This window comes from Lissotriton vulgaris, chromosome 1_2 (genome assembly GCF_964263255.1).
Source record: "Lissotriton vulgaris chromosome 1_2, aLisVul1.2, whole genome shotgun sequence".
NCBI classification, from domain to species: domain Eukaryota; kingdom Metazoa; phylum Chordata; class Amphibia; order Caudata; family Salamandridae; genus Lissotriton; species Lissotriton vulgaris.
Genome location: NC_141686.1, coordinates 356,795,706 through 356,811,983, shown reverse-complemented (window position 1 = coordinate 356,811,983; position 16,278 = coordinate 356,795,706). Strand labels below are relative to the sequence as shown.

The following is a 16,278-nucleotide window of genomic DNA, read 5'->3' as shown; positions in this document are numbered from 1 at the left end:
TACTTGGTGGAAACTGGGCAGAAGGCCCCTAAGAACACATTTTAAAGACTATTTTGAAACCCTGAACAAAGAACTGTGGCAACCTAATTACAAGTAACTGGAACCATTTTTTGTACCAAGACCGTATTTACAAGCCTGCTTTAAATATATATAAAGAAGATATTTTTGCAAGAATACAGTCTAGTGTCATTGTGTGGTGGGTTGATGATTATTGTGTGTGATGCAGCAAATGTTTAACCCTATGTACTTCAGAGTTTAGCCTAGACTGCTTGCGCCACGCTACCTAGAGGGTGAGCAGGGGTTATTTCTGGGAGTAATCCTTTGCCCTGACTTAGAGGAGAGGGACCCTGCTTGTCGCAAGTACATACCTGCGCCAACCAGAGACCCCCCAATTCTAACACCTCCCAAGAGGACCAATCACAAACAAGCACATACACACTGTCTCGCACACACAAATCACTTCCATACATTTTGTAGTGAAAGATTAGGCTTCGTCCAGACCATTTACAGCCATCACCTACTCCCAGAGACCTACACACAGGGCGGGCACAGGGTGGGCACAGATCTGCACAATCACATGTAACACCTCAAATAATCATGGCTCACTCTTCACACAAAGGTCTTGCAGTCTCTTCAACCGAGCTGTGACATCCCAGAGTCCCTGAGGCAACACTGCATGTGGAATGCTGTTGAGGGAGTTGGAAGGTGTCAGTATCCGAGGAGGAAGCAGATCTGTGGGCGGAGCATTCAGTAAGAAATAAACTCCTCCTTTCTATCACCACCATGGACACGTGATACGTCATATATTAGCGCCGCGCGGAAATATGGAAAAATATACAAGGCTTCAATATCACATTGCGAGAGTACTGAGGATCTGTTAATATTATGTTAAAAAAGCCACTGAAGTAGGTGATAACACGGAGAAACATTGTCACTTTTTCAAACACTCCACACATTGCACCTAACCTGCACTCCACAGCACAATCACAACCTGCCCTGCACTACACAGCACAAACACAACATGTGCAGCACCTTACAGCACAAACACAACCTACCCTGCACTTTACAGCACAAACACAACCTGTGCAGCACTTTACAGCACAAACACAACCTGTGCAGCACTTTACAGCACAAACACAACCTGTGCAGCACTTTACAGCACAAACACAAACTCTGGAGTGTTTAAGGATTACTCTATGTATAGGAGTTTATACTGGAATGGTTTGTTTCCAGTAGGAATCCTATGCTAGACATCACACACACCTCTGTCCTATGGTGTAAAGGTTTTGTGTGGCACTAGGTAGACTGTGTACTTGTGCCGGGGCAGTGAGCAACAGCAGAAAAGCTATATTATAACGTCGACAACTGAATGCAAAACAACTGCCTCAAACTCAACACAGAAAAAACAGAAGAACTGATCTTCGAGAACAACACCCACTCGTGGAACGACTCTTGGGTGGTTTGCTGAACTAGGACCCTCACCCACTCCTAGAGACCATGCCCGGAACCTCTACATCCTCCTGGACAAACTCACCCAAAAAAAAAAACACATCAACGCTGTATCCTCCGCCTGCTACGTCACTCTTTGCATGCTCTGAAAGATCTTCAAATGTCTCCCAATCAGCACCAGACGCACTATCACTCAAGCCCTCGTTACTAGCCGCCTGGACTACGGCAACACCCTATGCATGAATTACCACAAACACCCTGAAGAGACTGCAGACCATACAGAACTCAGCGGCCAAGCTCAGCGTCTACCTCCCGAGACATACCCACATCACCCCACACCTCAAGAAACTCCACTGGCTCCTCGTCCAAAAAAGGTGTCAATTCAGGACGCTGACCCCCAACTACAAAGCTGTGCAAAACCAAGGACTAGCTTATATCAACCACCACCTAAGGTTCCACCAACCCTTCAGACATCTGCGCTCCACCTCCCTGTCTCACACCACTCCGCATCCGCCGAAGAAACAATAGAGGACGCTCCTTCTCCTACCTCGCAGCGAAGCCCTGGAACAGCCTCCCCCTCCACCTCCGGCCTCAACCTCCATTTAAGGAGTGACTCAAGACCTGGATGTTGAACTGATTCACCCAAGCAGCATGGCTACCCGTGCCTGGATACCCTAGTGGGAAATTAGCTGTGCTTTATGAATCTGCTTTGATAAAACCCTCACAATACTTTGGAGAACAAAGGTTGGATATCAAAGATTTCAATGTATGGAACTGTGGGCAAAAGTGCTTAGAAATGTATTTAAAAAGATGAAACCAATATTTTTGTGTAAAAATACGCTGTTGTTTCCTTCTAGCACAACTGTTAATCCATTAAAGTGATAATCTCCCCCAAATTAAAAAAAAGAATCGAAGTACAAGGTCTGAACATGTATTTGTGAAAACAAGTAAGAACCGCAAATGGGCTAATTCTGGATCCTTTCCCAATATAAAGGAGTTTAAACCCACACACTGAGACCAGATTGAATCTTTGATGTACTATAACAAGGTCACAAAGTGACCCCATTGCACAGTGCACTGTAAAGTCCTACAGTTCAGCAAGGAAACATAGCATTATGGGACGTGTAGTTTGGGTTTAAGCACTGTTAGTATGGGTGCAAAAATATCATAATACAATTTGCTGTTATATAATGACCTATGGCTAAATGAAGGGAGTCATATAAAACATATATAACAATTATTAAACATCACACAACCAAGTGAGTTGGCACAAAATGACAATTGTCCTCCACTCACAATAGGGCTCTGTCTGCCACTCCCTTGGGCTCTGAGTAAGGACAGCAATTAATTTAATCAAGACCAAAATGGTGCAGATTGCCATTTAATTTCTGCCACACACAAAGCGGATGCACGTGCGCATGGTTAAAGAGTAAACTTTTCAGACACTCACCCCCAGTCGGAGATCTGGGTTGAATCCAACATCAATCTTTAGCTCACTTCGCCACCTCAGTTCAGACCCAGATATATGCAAATCAGTCTTGACCATGTGCCTCATGGGAACAGTATCAATGGGGTATTAATGGACGCACAGCGTTGTTGTTAATGGTTTTAAAGTTTGTGAGGTGCTCCGGAGTATCGCCCTCCGACGGGGAGCGTGTTAAATGCTAAAGGTAGCACTGCTCGTATAGTGAGAAGTGTCCCCCGGGCTCCTTAATAGTCCTTGTATGAAGGTTTCACCAATATAAACAATATGAGAATTGTGCTTTGGAAATGCTTGTTTTTTTATTATTATTATTCCATCTTGTTTTATTCACAAGAAAATCTTTTGTTCACATGAATCTTTCATTTTTGCAAAATGCACTCATATAAATCCCAATGCATTTCGGCATAACTCATTTTGGACCAGCATGCCTAGAAATATGGATGAAATAATACGTTTAACAGACTCTAGAGCAGAAACCTTTGCTTATACAAATGAGGAAGCTGCCAGAATGTACGCACTCATCAATGAAGAAACCACAGAGCTATCCACCAATTACACAAAAAAACAAAACTTAAGACAACTGTTATATCTTTCCAAAAAGGAAATAAACCAACGCCTGCATGCCAGCACACTGGTCAAGTACCATAGGGCACAAAGAATTGCAAGGGGTCTCAGGATACCTCTTAAAACTTCGCTATGTAAGAACGTCCAGAAGTTTAAAGACAGATGGTACGCCATCCTTAACAAATGCAGCTTGGATTTAATATTGTTAATCATTGAGGAATTATCCAACATCCTGGAAGAAGTATCCAAGGAAATATCTCAAGTAAAATCTGAATTGGAAAATAGTTACACAACTGAGGAATTAACTAAAATTATTGAAGACATCAATCAACAATTATCTAGACACACAACTGAAGTGAGCGAACGCAAAGTGAGGAAACTAAGGAGAGACACCATCGACTACAAGATGGGAGAAGTCTATACGTGGGCAGAGATCTATGCTAAACGACGTCAGAATAGACCATATTCCGCTAATACTGAAACATCATCATCAGAGGATGATACACTTAATTCACAAGGGAGAAGAGGACGATTTCCCCCTCAGAAAGCAACAACTAACATTCAAAACATCCCTGCGAGTTCTGAAATTCCATCCACTTCTACTGAGCCTTTTTTAGAGGTAGGCCAAGAACAAGAAGACCCAGGAGGGCAAAAAGAAAAAACCAAAGAACCTCCACAAACCTGAACAGTGACCAGCAAGAAGGACAAATTGAAGGGGAAACCAGTGACGTCATTAACATCTCAGATTACCATTTTGACACTACCCAAATCAGAACTTTGCAAAAAGGTACCTCATTTATCCCGACGTCCAACACTAATAGACTGGAATTGGAAGTTTCCTTCTTTAAGCTGACGAGAAAACTGCGTTTAAGACACTTTTTCCAAAATGTCATTCAAACAGCGGATGACACAGAGCCAGATCAACTAATGGGCCTACGTCCGAGAAGCACTTTTCTAGCACCCGTCTCACACAAAAGTCTAGATACCTTCGAGACCCTTATGAAGAACGATTTATCCAAACTCAATTGTCAACTCAAATCCAAGAATAAGAACTACACCCTCAAATCCATCGCATCCAATAAAGAAGTGACTTGCGTCAAAGCTGATAAGGGCGGTGCTATCGTTATCCTAAACACTTCTTACTATGAAGATCAGGCATCCCTCCACCTCTTGGATACCAACACTTACCTTAAATTACCTAATGATCCCACCACAGCATACAAGGAAAGACTTGATACAATCATAAGTATGGCACAAGAGAATGAAGTCATAACCATTAAAACCACCAGATATCTTACAACACAACATCCTAAAAGTCCAAAATATTTTTGGGTTCCTAAAATTCACAAGAATCTCCGAGCACCTCCATGCAGGCCCATAGTTTCTACATGCGGAAGCATCCACGATCCTGTGGGCAATCGTCACTTCCACACCTACTTTTCTGAGAGACACAAAAGATTTTCTCAATAAACTTAGCACAGTGGAAATAGAAGATTTCAGCAACTTAATTCTATGTACAGTAGACGTTACATCTTTATACACGTCCATTCCCCACTCAATGGGCATAGAAGCAATAGAACACAGTTTATTGAGGACTGAATTGAACCAGACCTGAAACTCTTCTTGATGGAGTTACTAGAATTCACCCTACTCCACAGTTATTTCATATGGAAAGATGAATGGTCTCAACAACTGACTGGTACTTCAATGGGCAATTCGGCAGCCCCTGCCTATGCAAATATTTTCATGCACAGATTTGAACAGGATCATATTCTTTGTAAAACCACATGGAAAGATCATCTGAAAATGTTCGTCAGATTTATTGACAACATTTTTCTAATATGGCAAGGTCCAGAAGACATTTTGCTCAAGGAACTTATCCAGCTTAATTCTATTGATCCACGGTTACAATTCACCCATGAAATACAAGTACACTCTATAACATATCTTGACGTCAAGATCACCAACACTAACACAGGGTTCGAAACAAGCTTGTTTCGCAAAAAAACTGACAGGAATAACACTGTACATTACTCGAGCTTTCACCCTCAACCACTCAAAAATCATCTACCATATAGTCAACTCATTCGAGCCAAAAGAATAACTTCTGATTTAAACAAGTTCAACGAAGAGGCAAAACATTATAACATCACGCTTTAAAGCCCGAGGATATCCGAACCAGATCCTTGAGCAGGCCAAACAACGGTGTGCAACCAAATCCAGAGACGATCTACTGAGCATTACAACAACGACCAAAACTGATCACTATGGTTTCCAAATACTCTACAGCCAGCCATAAGTTTAAACAAATCATCAAAAAACATTGGGATATTCTCAGAGTTGAACCTGACTTCAACAAAATCTTTGAGACAGAACCTATCTTTGCTTACACCCGAGCCAAAAATTTGGGGGAACTTATTAAACATCCTAAAGCCACGTCCCAAACATTCAAAGGAACTCTTCCATGTTGGAATTGCAATCACTGTAACAGTGTCATAAAAGGCACAAGTGTTAATCATCCCATGAAAGGGCATCAAATAAAGACCAGAGCCACGGCTACGTGTGACACATCCAACGTAATTTATATGTTGAAGTGCCCATGCGGCAAAATTTATGTTGGACAAACCGAGAGAAAACTCAAAATAAGACTCACGGAACACAAGTCTAACATAAGAACTAAACAAGCTAAATCAGCAGTAGCACAACGTTTTCTTGAAGCAGGTCATGGCATCAGCCAATTGTGCTATTGCGCATTGGAAACCGTCACAAAGGAACCAGGCAAAGACAATCACAATGAACTTTTGAGACGTGAAAATTATTGGATTTTCACATTGTCCAGCATGAAACCACACAGACTCAATGATCGAGTGGAATATTCTTGTTATTTGTAAACCCCGTTTGAGGACATAGGTACTTCCTGAATGCGTCCAATGGCTAGCCCTGTGCATTTTACTTTTATTAATTTCTTCCGATTTTGTGCAGTAACAAGGTTCACACACGCATTGTTTTATATATTTTTTATTATCATTCACTTCACATTATATGTCATATTGTTTTCATCATTCTCTTTATATCATATGTAGTAGTGTTTTCACGCCTGCTACTCACGATTGTTACTATGTAGTGTTACTTGGTTTCCTGATATTTTCCCTTTTTAACATGTCCATTTCTTCGTTACACATCGTGCACAGTGTCTTATATCTTTCACTGAGTCATTTTTCCCTTTCTGAGAAGCCTCCACCTCACCGCATTAACGTCAGCTCCACCTTTAGTTACCCGTAACCTAGCAACCACAACCCTTAAACCACTTCCGAGATTTAGCTAACGCCCTGACCTGGCAGATAACTGCGGTATCTTTGTGAATCCTGTCCGTGCACGCCACGGTAAGCTTCTCATTAACTCCTACTCGTTTACTTTATACCACGTAATAGCGGCATGCTGTCTTTTCTGTGTCCCAGTTAGTTTAGACCTCATTTTTCACCCGCATATTTCACCCGCGTTTACGTCACCTAACGGCTATCATTTCACATTCGTACTTTAACATAGTCACGAACCCGTTCACTGATCATCAGGCACCCGTGTTTTTAAATTGAACTTTGCACCATCTTTTCACTGATATTCTTTCACCAGCACTCCCTCACCGATTTTCCATTTTTCAATCACTTTACTGTAATGTACCAGATACCGAGTATCGTTTTCTTACACACACCCCGTTTTCCTCTTCATTGACAGATATTTATCCCCTGGAAGAAGGCCTTCACGTTATGCCGAAATGCATTGGGATTTATATGAGTGCATTTTGCAAAAATGAAAGATTCATGTGAACAAAAGATTTTCTTGTGAATAAAACAAGATGGAATAATAATAATAAAACAAACAAGCATTTCCTAAGCACAATTCTCAAATTGTTTATATTGGTGAAACCTTCATACAAGGACTATTAAGGAGCCCGGGGGGCACTTCTCACTATACGAGCAGTGCTACCTTTAGCCTCATGGGAACAGTCCAGACCGAACTGCCAAGCCTGGTCTTCCATGAACCGGAAACAAGCATCCTGGGACCACTTTCTGGGTATCACCATTGATCAGCCAGGCTAGCTTGAATCCAGTGGCAAAGTGAGCAAGGGACCCACGTCTGAGCATACCCTGCCAACTTAGGTCGAACTAATAAAACACAAAGAGATGATGGACTGAGCGCTGAAACTTTTCAGACACTCACTCCCAGTCACAGATCTGGGTTGAATCCAATATATTTCTGTCAGCTTGCAGTACTTCCCGATGTGTGCGACTCCAAGGATAACAGCAATGCTTGTTCCAAGGATTGTACAACTGTTCTAGGGTTGTGAAGTTTCCAGGTGCATCAAACTGAACTTACAGCTCCAATCACACTTGATAGGACATACAGTGAGAGCAGCCCCCCCATAAATCCTAACCTGGGAGAGCTGCTTCGAGGAGGTAGAGCTCGTACACCATGACTGGCACAGAGAGTTGTGCAGAAAGGTGAAGCCTTCGACCCTGTCATTAACTGCTTCCACAAAGACACATTTCAGGTGACTTGGCCCAGCCATCCCTTCTCACATCCTCCTGAAAGCATAAATGGATTCTGATCAAATCACCAGGTGAGAAGCATGGGAGGAACAGACACTAGTGAGACAAATGCAACAAGGGAGGGCCCAGCCGTGAGGGGAGAGGCCCAGAGAAGCATGGGAGGAACAGACACTAGAGAGATCAATGCAACAAGGGAGGAACAGATACTAGAGAGACAAATGCAACAAGGGAGGGCCCAGCCATGAGCGGAGAGGCCCAGAGAAGCATGGGAGGAACAGACACTAGAGAGATAAATGCAACAAGGGAGGGCCCAGCTGTGAGCAGAGAGGGCCAGAGAAGCATGGGAGGAACAGACACTAGAGAGACAAATGCAAGAAGGGAGGGCCCAGCTGTGAGCAGAGAGGCTGAGATCAATATTGTCTATTTTTTAATAATTTTTTGTGGTTTTCATGTGATTTTCTGTAACAAATTGAATAAATTGTGTCTATTTGTATTTGTATTGGTGGTCATATACTTTGAGGAGGCTGCTCATCATTCTTTATGGTTATCCTGATTTTAGACAGGAGTGTTTGTGGCCTAGGATTAATATCTGTATTAATACTACCAGAGAGGCAGAGACACCAGAGAGACAAATGCAACAAGGGAGGCCCAGCCGTGAGCAGAGAGGCGAAGGCGAAGAGAAGCGTGGAAGGAAGAGACACTAGAAACAAATGATACAAGGGAGGCCCAGCCGTGAGCAGAGAGACGAAGAGAAGCATGGGAGGAAGAGACACTAGAGACAAATGCAACAAGGGAGGCCCAGCCATGAGCAGAGAGGCCAAGAGAAGAATGAGAGGAAGAGACACTAGAGAGACAATTGCAACAAGGGAGGGCCCAGCTGTGAGCAGAGAGGCAAAGAGAAGAGATGGAAGAGACACTAGAGAGAGAAATGCAACAAGGGAGGGCCCAGCTATGAGCAGAGAGGCAGAGAGAAGCGATGGAAGAGACACTAGAGAGACAAATGCAACAAGGGAGGGCCCAGGTGTGAGCAGAGAGGCCAAGAGAAGTGATGGAAGAGAGCAAGAAGGAGGCAGGAGGCCTGCAGAGTCAGGGCTCCAGGTGACAATGGAGGCCAAGGCTTTGCGGCACGTCTCAGACTCACCCTCTCTCCTTCTTCTCCCCCCTCCTTCGCCCCCTCTGCTGTGGGCCCTCCCTGCCACCTCTGCCCCTTACCCTCCTCCGCCACCCCTCCCCCTCCTCTGCCCCCTCACCCCCCTCCTTCCTTCCCCCTGCTCTGCCCCCTCCTCGCTCTTTCCTCTGCCCCCCCTTCTCTGCCCCCCTCCTCTCCCCCCTCTCCCCACCCCTCCTCTTCCCCCCTCCTCTGCCCCCCTCCTCGCCCACTCCTCCTCTGCCCCCTCCTCCTCTGCCCCCTTCCTCTGCCCCCCTCCTTGCCCACCATCCTCTGCCTCCCCTCCTCTCCCCCCTCCTCTGCCTCCCTCCCCTGCCCCTCCCCTCCTCCCCCCTCCTCTGCCCCCTTGCCCTCCTCTGCCCCCTCCCCCTCCTCTGCCCCCTCCCCCCTCCTCTGTCCCCACCCCATCTCTTCCCTCTCCTCCCCCTCCTCTGTCCCCTCCCCATCTCTTCCCTCTCCTCCCCCTCCCTGCCCCCCCTGTCCTCCTCCCCCTCCCTCCCCGCCACCTCCTCCCTCCCTACCCGCCACCTCCTCCCTCCCTGCTCCTTCCTCCTCTGCCCCTCCCCTCCTCCCCTCCTATCCCCTCCTCCCCTCCTCTGCCCCCTCCCCTCCCATCCCCTCCTCCCCTCCTCTGCCCCCTCCCCTCCCCCCTCTGCCCCCTCCCCTCTCCTCTGCCCCCTCCCCTCCTCTCTGCCCCCTCTCCTCCCCTCCCCCTCTCCCCCCTCCTCTGCCCCCTCCTCTGCCCCCTCCTCTGCCCCCTCCTCCCCCCTCCTCTGCCCCCTACTCCTCCCCCGCCCCCTCCCCGTCCCCTCCCACCTCCTCTGCCCCATCTCCTCCCCTCCTCCTCTGCCCCCTCCCCTCCCCTCCCCCCTCCTCTCCCCCCTTCACCCCCTTCCCCCCTCCTCTCCCCTATCCCCCCTCCTCTCCCCTCTCCCCCCCTCCTCTCCCCCCTCCTCCCTCCTCTCCCCCCTCCTCTGCCCCCTCCTCTGCCCCCTCCTCTCCCCCCCCACTCCTCTTCCCCCTCCTCTGCCCTCTCCCCCCTCCTCTCCCCCTTCCTCTCCCCCTTCCCCCCCCCCTCTTCCCCCCTTCCCCCTCCCCCTTCCCCCCCCTCTTCCCCCCTTCCCCCCTCTTCTCCCCTCTCCCCCCTCCTCTCCCCCTTCCTCTCCCCCTCCCCTCCCCCCTCTGCCCCCTCCCCTCTCCTCTGCCCCCTCCCCTCCCCTCCCCCTCTCCCCCCTCCTCTGCCCCCTCCTCCTCCACCCTCCTCTGCCCCCTCCTCCCCCCTCCTCTGCCCCCTCCTCTGCCCCCTACTCCTCCCCCGCCCCCTCCCCGTCCCCTCCCACCTCCTCTGCCCCATCTCCTCCCCTCCTCCTCTGCCCCCTCCCCTCCCCTCCCCCCTCCTCTCCCCCTTCACCCCCTTCCCCCCTCCTCTCCCCTATCCCCCCTCCTCTCCCCTCTCCCCCCCTCCTCTCCCCCCTCCTCCCTCCTCTCCCCCCTCCTCCCTCCTCTCCCCCCTCCTCTGCCCCCTCCTCTGCCCCCTCCTCTCCCCCCCCACTCCTCTTCCCCCTCCTCTGCCCTCTCCCCCCTCCTCTCCCCCTTCCTCTCCCCCTTCCCCCCCCCCTCTTCCCCCCTTCCCCCCTCTTCTCCCCTCTCCCCCCTCCTCTCCCCCCTCCTTTGCCCTCCCCACTCCTCTGCCCCCTCCTCATCCCCCTCCTCTGCCCTCTCCCGTCGCCCCCCCTCCTCCTCTACCCCCTCTCAGACTCACCCTCTCTCCTACCTCGAAGCTCCCTTCTCCTTCACTGTAAGAGACTGATGAGCAGTTTCACTTCTGGGTCAGCACGTGCCGTTTCTCCCTGGCCTGTGAGAGTAATGACGGCAGAGTCAGTTTCACTTCCGGGTCACCGGGGTCAGAGTCAGCGCCAGCAGCTTACTGGGCTTCTCACTAGCCTTTGTAAGTAATAACGTCCGGGTCAGCGACACCACAAGCAGCGGAGGCTGCGGAGCTCTTCTCTTCCTGTGAGTGTGAATAGTCTTCGGGTCATTGGTGGCAGAGTCAGCACCAGCAGTGATTCCTGCCAGGCCCAGCCTCCACTGACTCCAAAGCAGAGGTTTTTAAATGTATCTTTGTATTAAATGTTTAAACATTTCACCCCAGACAAGAAAAAGAGCAAGAGAAACCAAAGAGCGTCAGTTCATTTATAAATGTTAATATGAGGAGTGACAGCCACAGTTGTAAGAAAGGATCCAACGTTCCATCACACTTAATAAACCTGTCAGTTTCCAAGTCAGCCTCAGTATTGAGTATCAGGTGTGGCGCAGCGGCCAGAGCAGCTGACTCCGGAGCACAGGGCTCCGGGGACAGTGTGGCGCAGCGGCCAGAGCAGCTGACTCAGGGGCACAGGGCTCAGGGGACAGGTGTGGTGCAGCGGGCAGAGCAGCTGACTCCGGCGCACAGGGCTCCGGGGACAGGTGTGGCGCTGCGACCAGAGCAGCTGACTCCGGAGCACAGGGCTTCGGGGGCAGTTGTGGCGCAGCGGCCAGAGCAGCTGACTCTGGCGCACAGGGCTCCGGGGACAGGTGTGGCGCAGCGGCCAGAGCACCTGACTCTGGCGCACAGGGCTCACTGCTCGAGCCCCAGCATTGGCCGCAGCTCAGCATCATGTGACTCTGGGCAACAGTTCACTTAATCTCCCCGACGGCCCCAGCGCCTGGATACCCTTTTGGGGGGATAAGTTACACTTTACAAATCTGCAATTTAGGGACATGCTAGAGTAAAGGAGGAGTTTGCTGAATTCAATCACTTTTAAGTGCTTATTTTTAATCTTGAGGGAAACAGCTTCTGTATTTATTGTTACTGGTGTTTCTTTTCCCTTGGCTGTTGTACTTTATAGGGGTGGGTGCTGATGGCTTCTTCCACTTATCTTCGAGGGATCAGAGAGTCTGCCTTTCTGCATAGCTGCCAAGGTTTCAGATTGCCATGTGTGACATTTGAATAATTTCATTCTAATTGTGAGTGACATTTCAACGAATATGAGTGACACTTTTTCGCGAGCAAAAATCAAGCCATGAAACATATAAATATCAGAAATTACACCTATTTGAGCAACAAGAAACTCTAAGAAGTAATTGAAGTAAAGTGCCCTAACTTAGGATGCAAAAAGCGACGGCGAACTGCTCTGCCAATCAACGCGCCTGTGCTGAGCGGTGGCCTGAGTAAAAGCATCCATGAAAACTAAAAATAAGCCAAACTTAAGCAAATGTTCGACTTACAATATGTGTAGAGAGAAGAGCCAGAGTGGAAATCAGCATATTCAGGAAAATGTCAGCAACTTAGCCGCCCATTATACCATCCCTAATACAAAGAAAGTTATCCTCTAAACAAAGTGATAGTCAGCAAACTCCTCATAAACAACACAGGTGGAAACAATCATTTTAAACATGCAGCGGAGTTAATCTAGAAACACGTGACTGCAAGCTGAGCCAACAAATAAGAGAAATACGTGACTCTGCAGTTATACTCTGCTGATTCACTATGTTTACTACGTGAAAATGAGACCAAGCACAATGCAAAGGAAAAGTGATAATCACAACAATTGTCGAAAGCCCACAATGCAGCAATTGCTGCCTAAATTAACAATAAAGTATAATCCTAAACCAGATGATGCAGAACCCTCAATCTCAATTCAACAGATAAATGATGAAAAGACTTTGGTAGTGCGTCAGACACAAATGTTTAAATGCACCCTTTTGCTGAAAACAAAAGGAAATAGAAAAATGAAACAATGCCCCATGCATAATTATTCACCATTTGCTGTTTGTTGGACCTGCGCAGGCAAGCCCAGCATAAAGGGGGAGGTAGCTTGACTCGAGTGGCTAGGCAGGTGAAGGCTATAGTGTTAAGCCAGCTTGGACCCGATAATAACCCCCTGTACACCACACAAAAAGAAGGACACCACACCACTGTTATGGAAAAATACGATTCATTTATATAAAAGTTCTCTGGGTTTGTAGCAAATTCACTTAGGGTTTCACAGTTACAGTTCTGGTAAGCATTTGTTCAATGGAATACTGGTTTCTCATAAATAAATAGATAGTTGGTCTCTAAGGAATAAATACACTGGATAAATAGCAGATAGGAATACAGTAGAATAAATATTAATTTAGCAATGACTGGAATAATGACTGGAATAAATAGAATAAATACTATCAATGACCAGAATAAATACCACAATAAATATCAGCAATGTCTAGCACAATAATGACTGGCCTAAATATCACTTTAGTTATCACCAATGACTGGTATCGCTGCCACCAATTAATCACTTCTAAATACAGTCACTTTTCCAGTGTGGAGAAAGGAGAGATTACTCTTACAGTTAGTTGGACAGCCCGACAGGCTTTCAGGCTTCTCGGGATACAGAACTACTTTTGGGACTCTTTTGTAACCGCTCGATGCACACGCGTGTATCTAGAAAGCAAGGAAATACATTTAGCAGTTCATTCACACTCGGCTGCCACCGGGAGAGGACCTATACTTGGCGCTGGGGGTCAATATTCGCCTACAGGGCTGGTTCACCCTCAGAACCCTGGCGGCACCAGTTCAGAGTCTTAAGACGACGAACGGGCTGCCGGGGAGGTCGCAAAAACTCCACAGTTCAGTCAAAGTAATGCCGCTGTTTAGCTCTCACACACCGCAGTCTTTTAGCGGAACACACGGCCCACCTCACATCAGTTGTAGCGGACGATGCAGTCAAGCACAGTACTTCTCTAGCCAGCAACGGGGCTCGCAGGGGCTCCACAGACCTCCCTCCGACTTCCTTCTTCGGGGTGGTTCCCGCCCACAGCTTCAGCTCCCGGGTCAACAAGGAGGGGCTGACTCGCTAGTCCCGCCCAATGCAGGCTGGCCTTCCCCGCCCCGGCGCACCACCTCACCTTCGGTCCACGCAGGAGGCGCTCTTCGCAGATGGGGCTCGGAGACGTCCGAGCTCCTCGCGGTAGGCGCTATTCACGAAGGGGGCACTTCAGGGGGGATCACGATCGCGGCGACGTCACTCTTCGCCTAGCGACTCGCTTCCACAGCCGCTTCAGCCACCGGAGGGGGGGGAGAGGCACTCGAACTTGGCCACAGTCTTTTGGGGAATTCAAGGCGGTCGCTGGGCAGGCGCTACAGGCGCTAGGTCACCGCCCACGCTGTTGACTGGAACGCCAGTCACATCCAACGCCAGCAACCTTAGCTGCACTATTGCCTTTGTCACCAGCCGCCTTAGGGGTCAACAGGGCAGGTGTCAATCTGGTGTCAGTCTAGAACTCCTTCCTTGTCGAGGTCAAATCAGGAATCAGGAATCAACTAAAATGGCCGCCAGGGACTGGACCTTATATAGCCAGTGCCCTGGGGTGCTAGCACGAGCCAGGAGGTTCTAGAACCTTCTCTGGGTAGGCCCATGACATGGCACTTTTGAGGTACTTTCTGGTCCTTCAGAGCCACCATCCTGGGGTTCTGGAGCAGCCATTTTGTGTTCCTGAGGAAACTAAAGGAATTCCTGTCAGGAATGCGCGCCAAGCAAAAGGGCGCCAAAACCTCAAAAGGCCAGCGTTCATGTAGGCTCCAATGGGAGTCACTCACATGAGGGAATTATGTGTCCACCATTTTAAGTTTGAACACACACACAGGTTGTCAACCTCAGTTTCCAGGCTCACAGGTTTCGCCAGGTGCCTTGTACATAGGTGCCAGAAACCTCGTGAGTAACTGAGTGTCAAGGAACATCTAGCCCCATGAGTCAATCACACAAAAAGTCCTGGTAGACAAAAATAAAAAGCGACAAATTTTTGGAGGTACAGGAGAACAAAATAAATCATAGTGGTGAGGGGACTCTCAGAAGCAGACGGGTCCAACACGCGTCCCCCCCAGCTGAAAGTGGGGAGAGCTACCCAACCCCTTGGGAGTTCTCAACACTAAGGCGGAAATACCTAGAGAGACCGTCTGCATTGGCGTGGTCAACTCCGGGTCGGTGTTCCACCCGAAAGTCCATTCCCTGTAGGGAGATAGACCACCTCAACAGTTTGGGGTTTTCCCCCTTCATTTGCATGAGCCAACGAAGGGGTCGGTGGTCTGTCTGAACCAGGAAGTGCGAGCCAAACAAGTATGGTCGCAGCTTCTTCAGTGCCCAGACCACCGCAAAGGCTTCCCGCTCAATGGTACTCCATTTCTGTTCCCGGGGAAGCAGTCTTCGTGACAGAAAGACCACGGGTTGATCCAGACCCTCTTCATTGAGTTGCGATAACACCGCCCCAATGCCAATGTCGGATGCATCTGTCTGGACAATGAACTCTCTCGTGAAATCTGGAGCCTTCAGGACTGGAGCTTTACACAATGCTTGTTTCAGAGTGTCGAAGGCTCGCTGGCAAGCCTCCGTCCAAATGACTCTCCTGGGTTGCTTCTTGGACGTGAGTTCTGTAAGGGGTGCCACGATAGTGCCATACCCTTTCACGAACCGTCTGTAGTAACCTGTGAGGCCCAGGAAGGCTCGGACCTCAGTCTGGGTCTTGGGGGGTTTCCAGGCCATGATTGCCTCAATCTTTGCCTGAAGGGGTTGCACCGCTCCCCTGCCCACCAAGTGACCTAAGTACACCACCGACCCCTGCCCAATCTGACATTTGCTGGCCTTGATCGTCAAGCCAGCCCGTTCCAGGGCCTGGAGAACAGTTTGCAAATGCTGCAAGTGATCCTCCCAACTATTACTGAAGACAGCGATGTCATCTAAGTAAGCAGTTGAGAAGGACTCCATTCCGGTGAGGATCATGTTCACCAGTCGCTGGAATGTTGCAGGAGCGTTCTTGAGCCCAAAGGGCATCATACAGAACTGGTAGTGTCCATCAGGTGTGGAGAAGGCTGACCTGTCCTTGGCTCCATCAGTCATGGGAATCTGCCAATACCCTGCGGTGAGGTCAAGGGTACTGAGATATTGGGCAGCTCCCAACCGGTCAATCAGTTCATCCGCCCTAGGGATCGGATGAGCATCGGTCTTTGTGACCGAATTGAGTCCTCGGTAGTCCACGCAGAATCGCAATTC

The 16,278-nt window shown here is 48.6% G+C and overlaps 1 protein-coding gene across 1 annotated transcript in view; it reads right to left on the bottom strand.

The window, feature by feature from the left end:
- The window catches only part of LOC147736824 (uncharacterized), a 59,097-nt gene extending 48,083 nt beyond the window's left edge, over positions 1 to 11,014 (bottom strand). The window contains exons 1-2 of the mRNA XM_086953507.1: positions 10,974 to 11,014; positions 7,929 to 8,079 (exon numbers count right to left, since the gene is read on the bottom strand). Of these exons, the coding sequence (XP_086809633.1) occupies positions 7,929 to 8,017 (89 nt within the window). The 5' untranslated portion in view covers positions 8,018 to 8,079; positions 10,974 to 11,014. The remainder of the gene's footprint in view (positions 1 to 7,928; positions 8,080 to 10,973) is intronic.
- Positions 11,015 to 16,278: the final 5,264 nt, after the last annotated feature.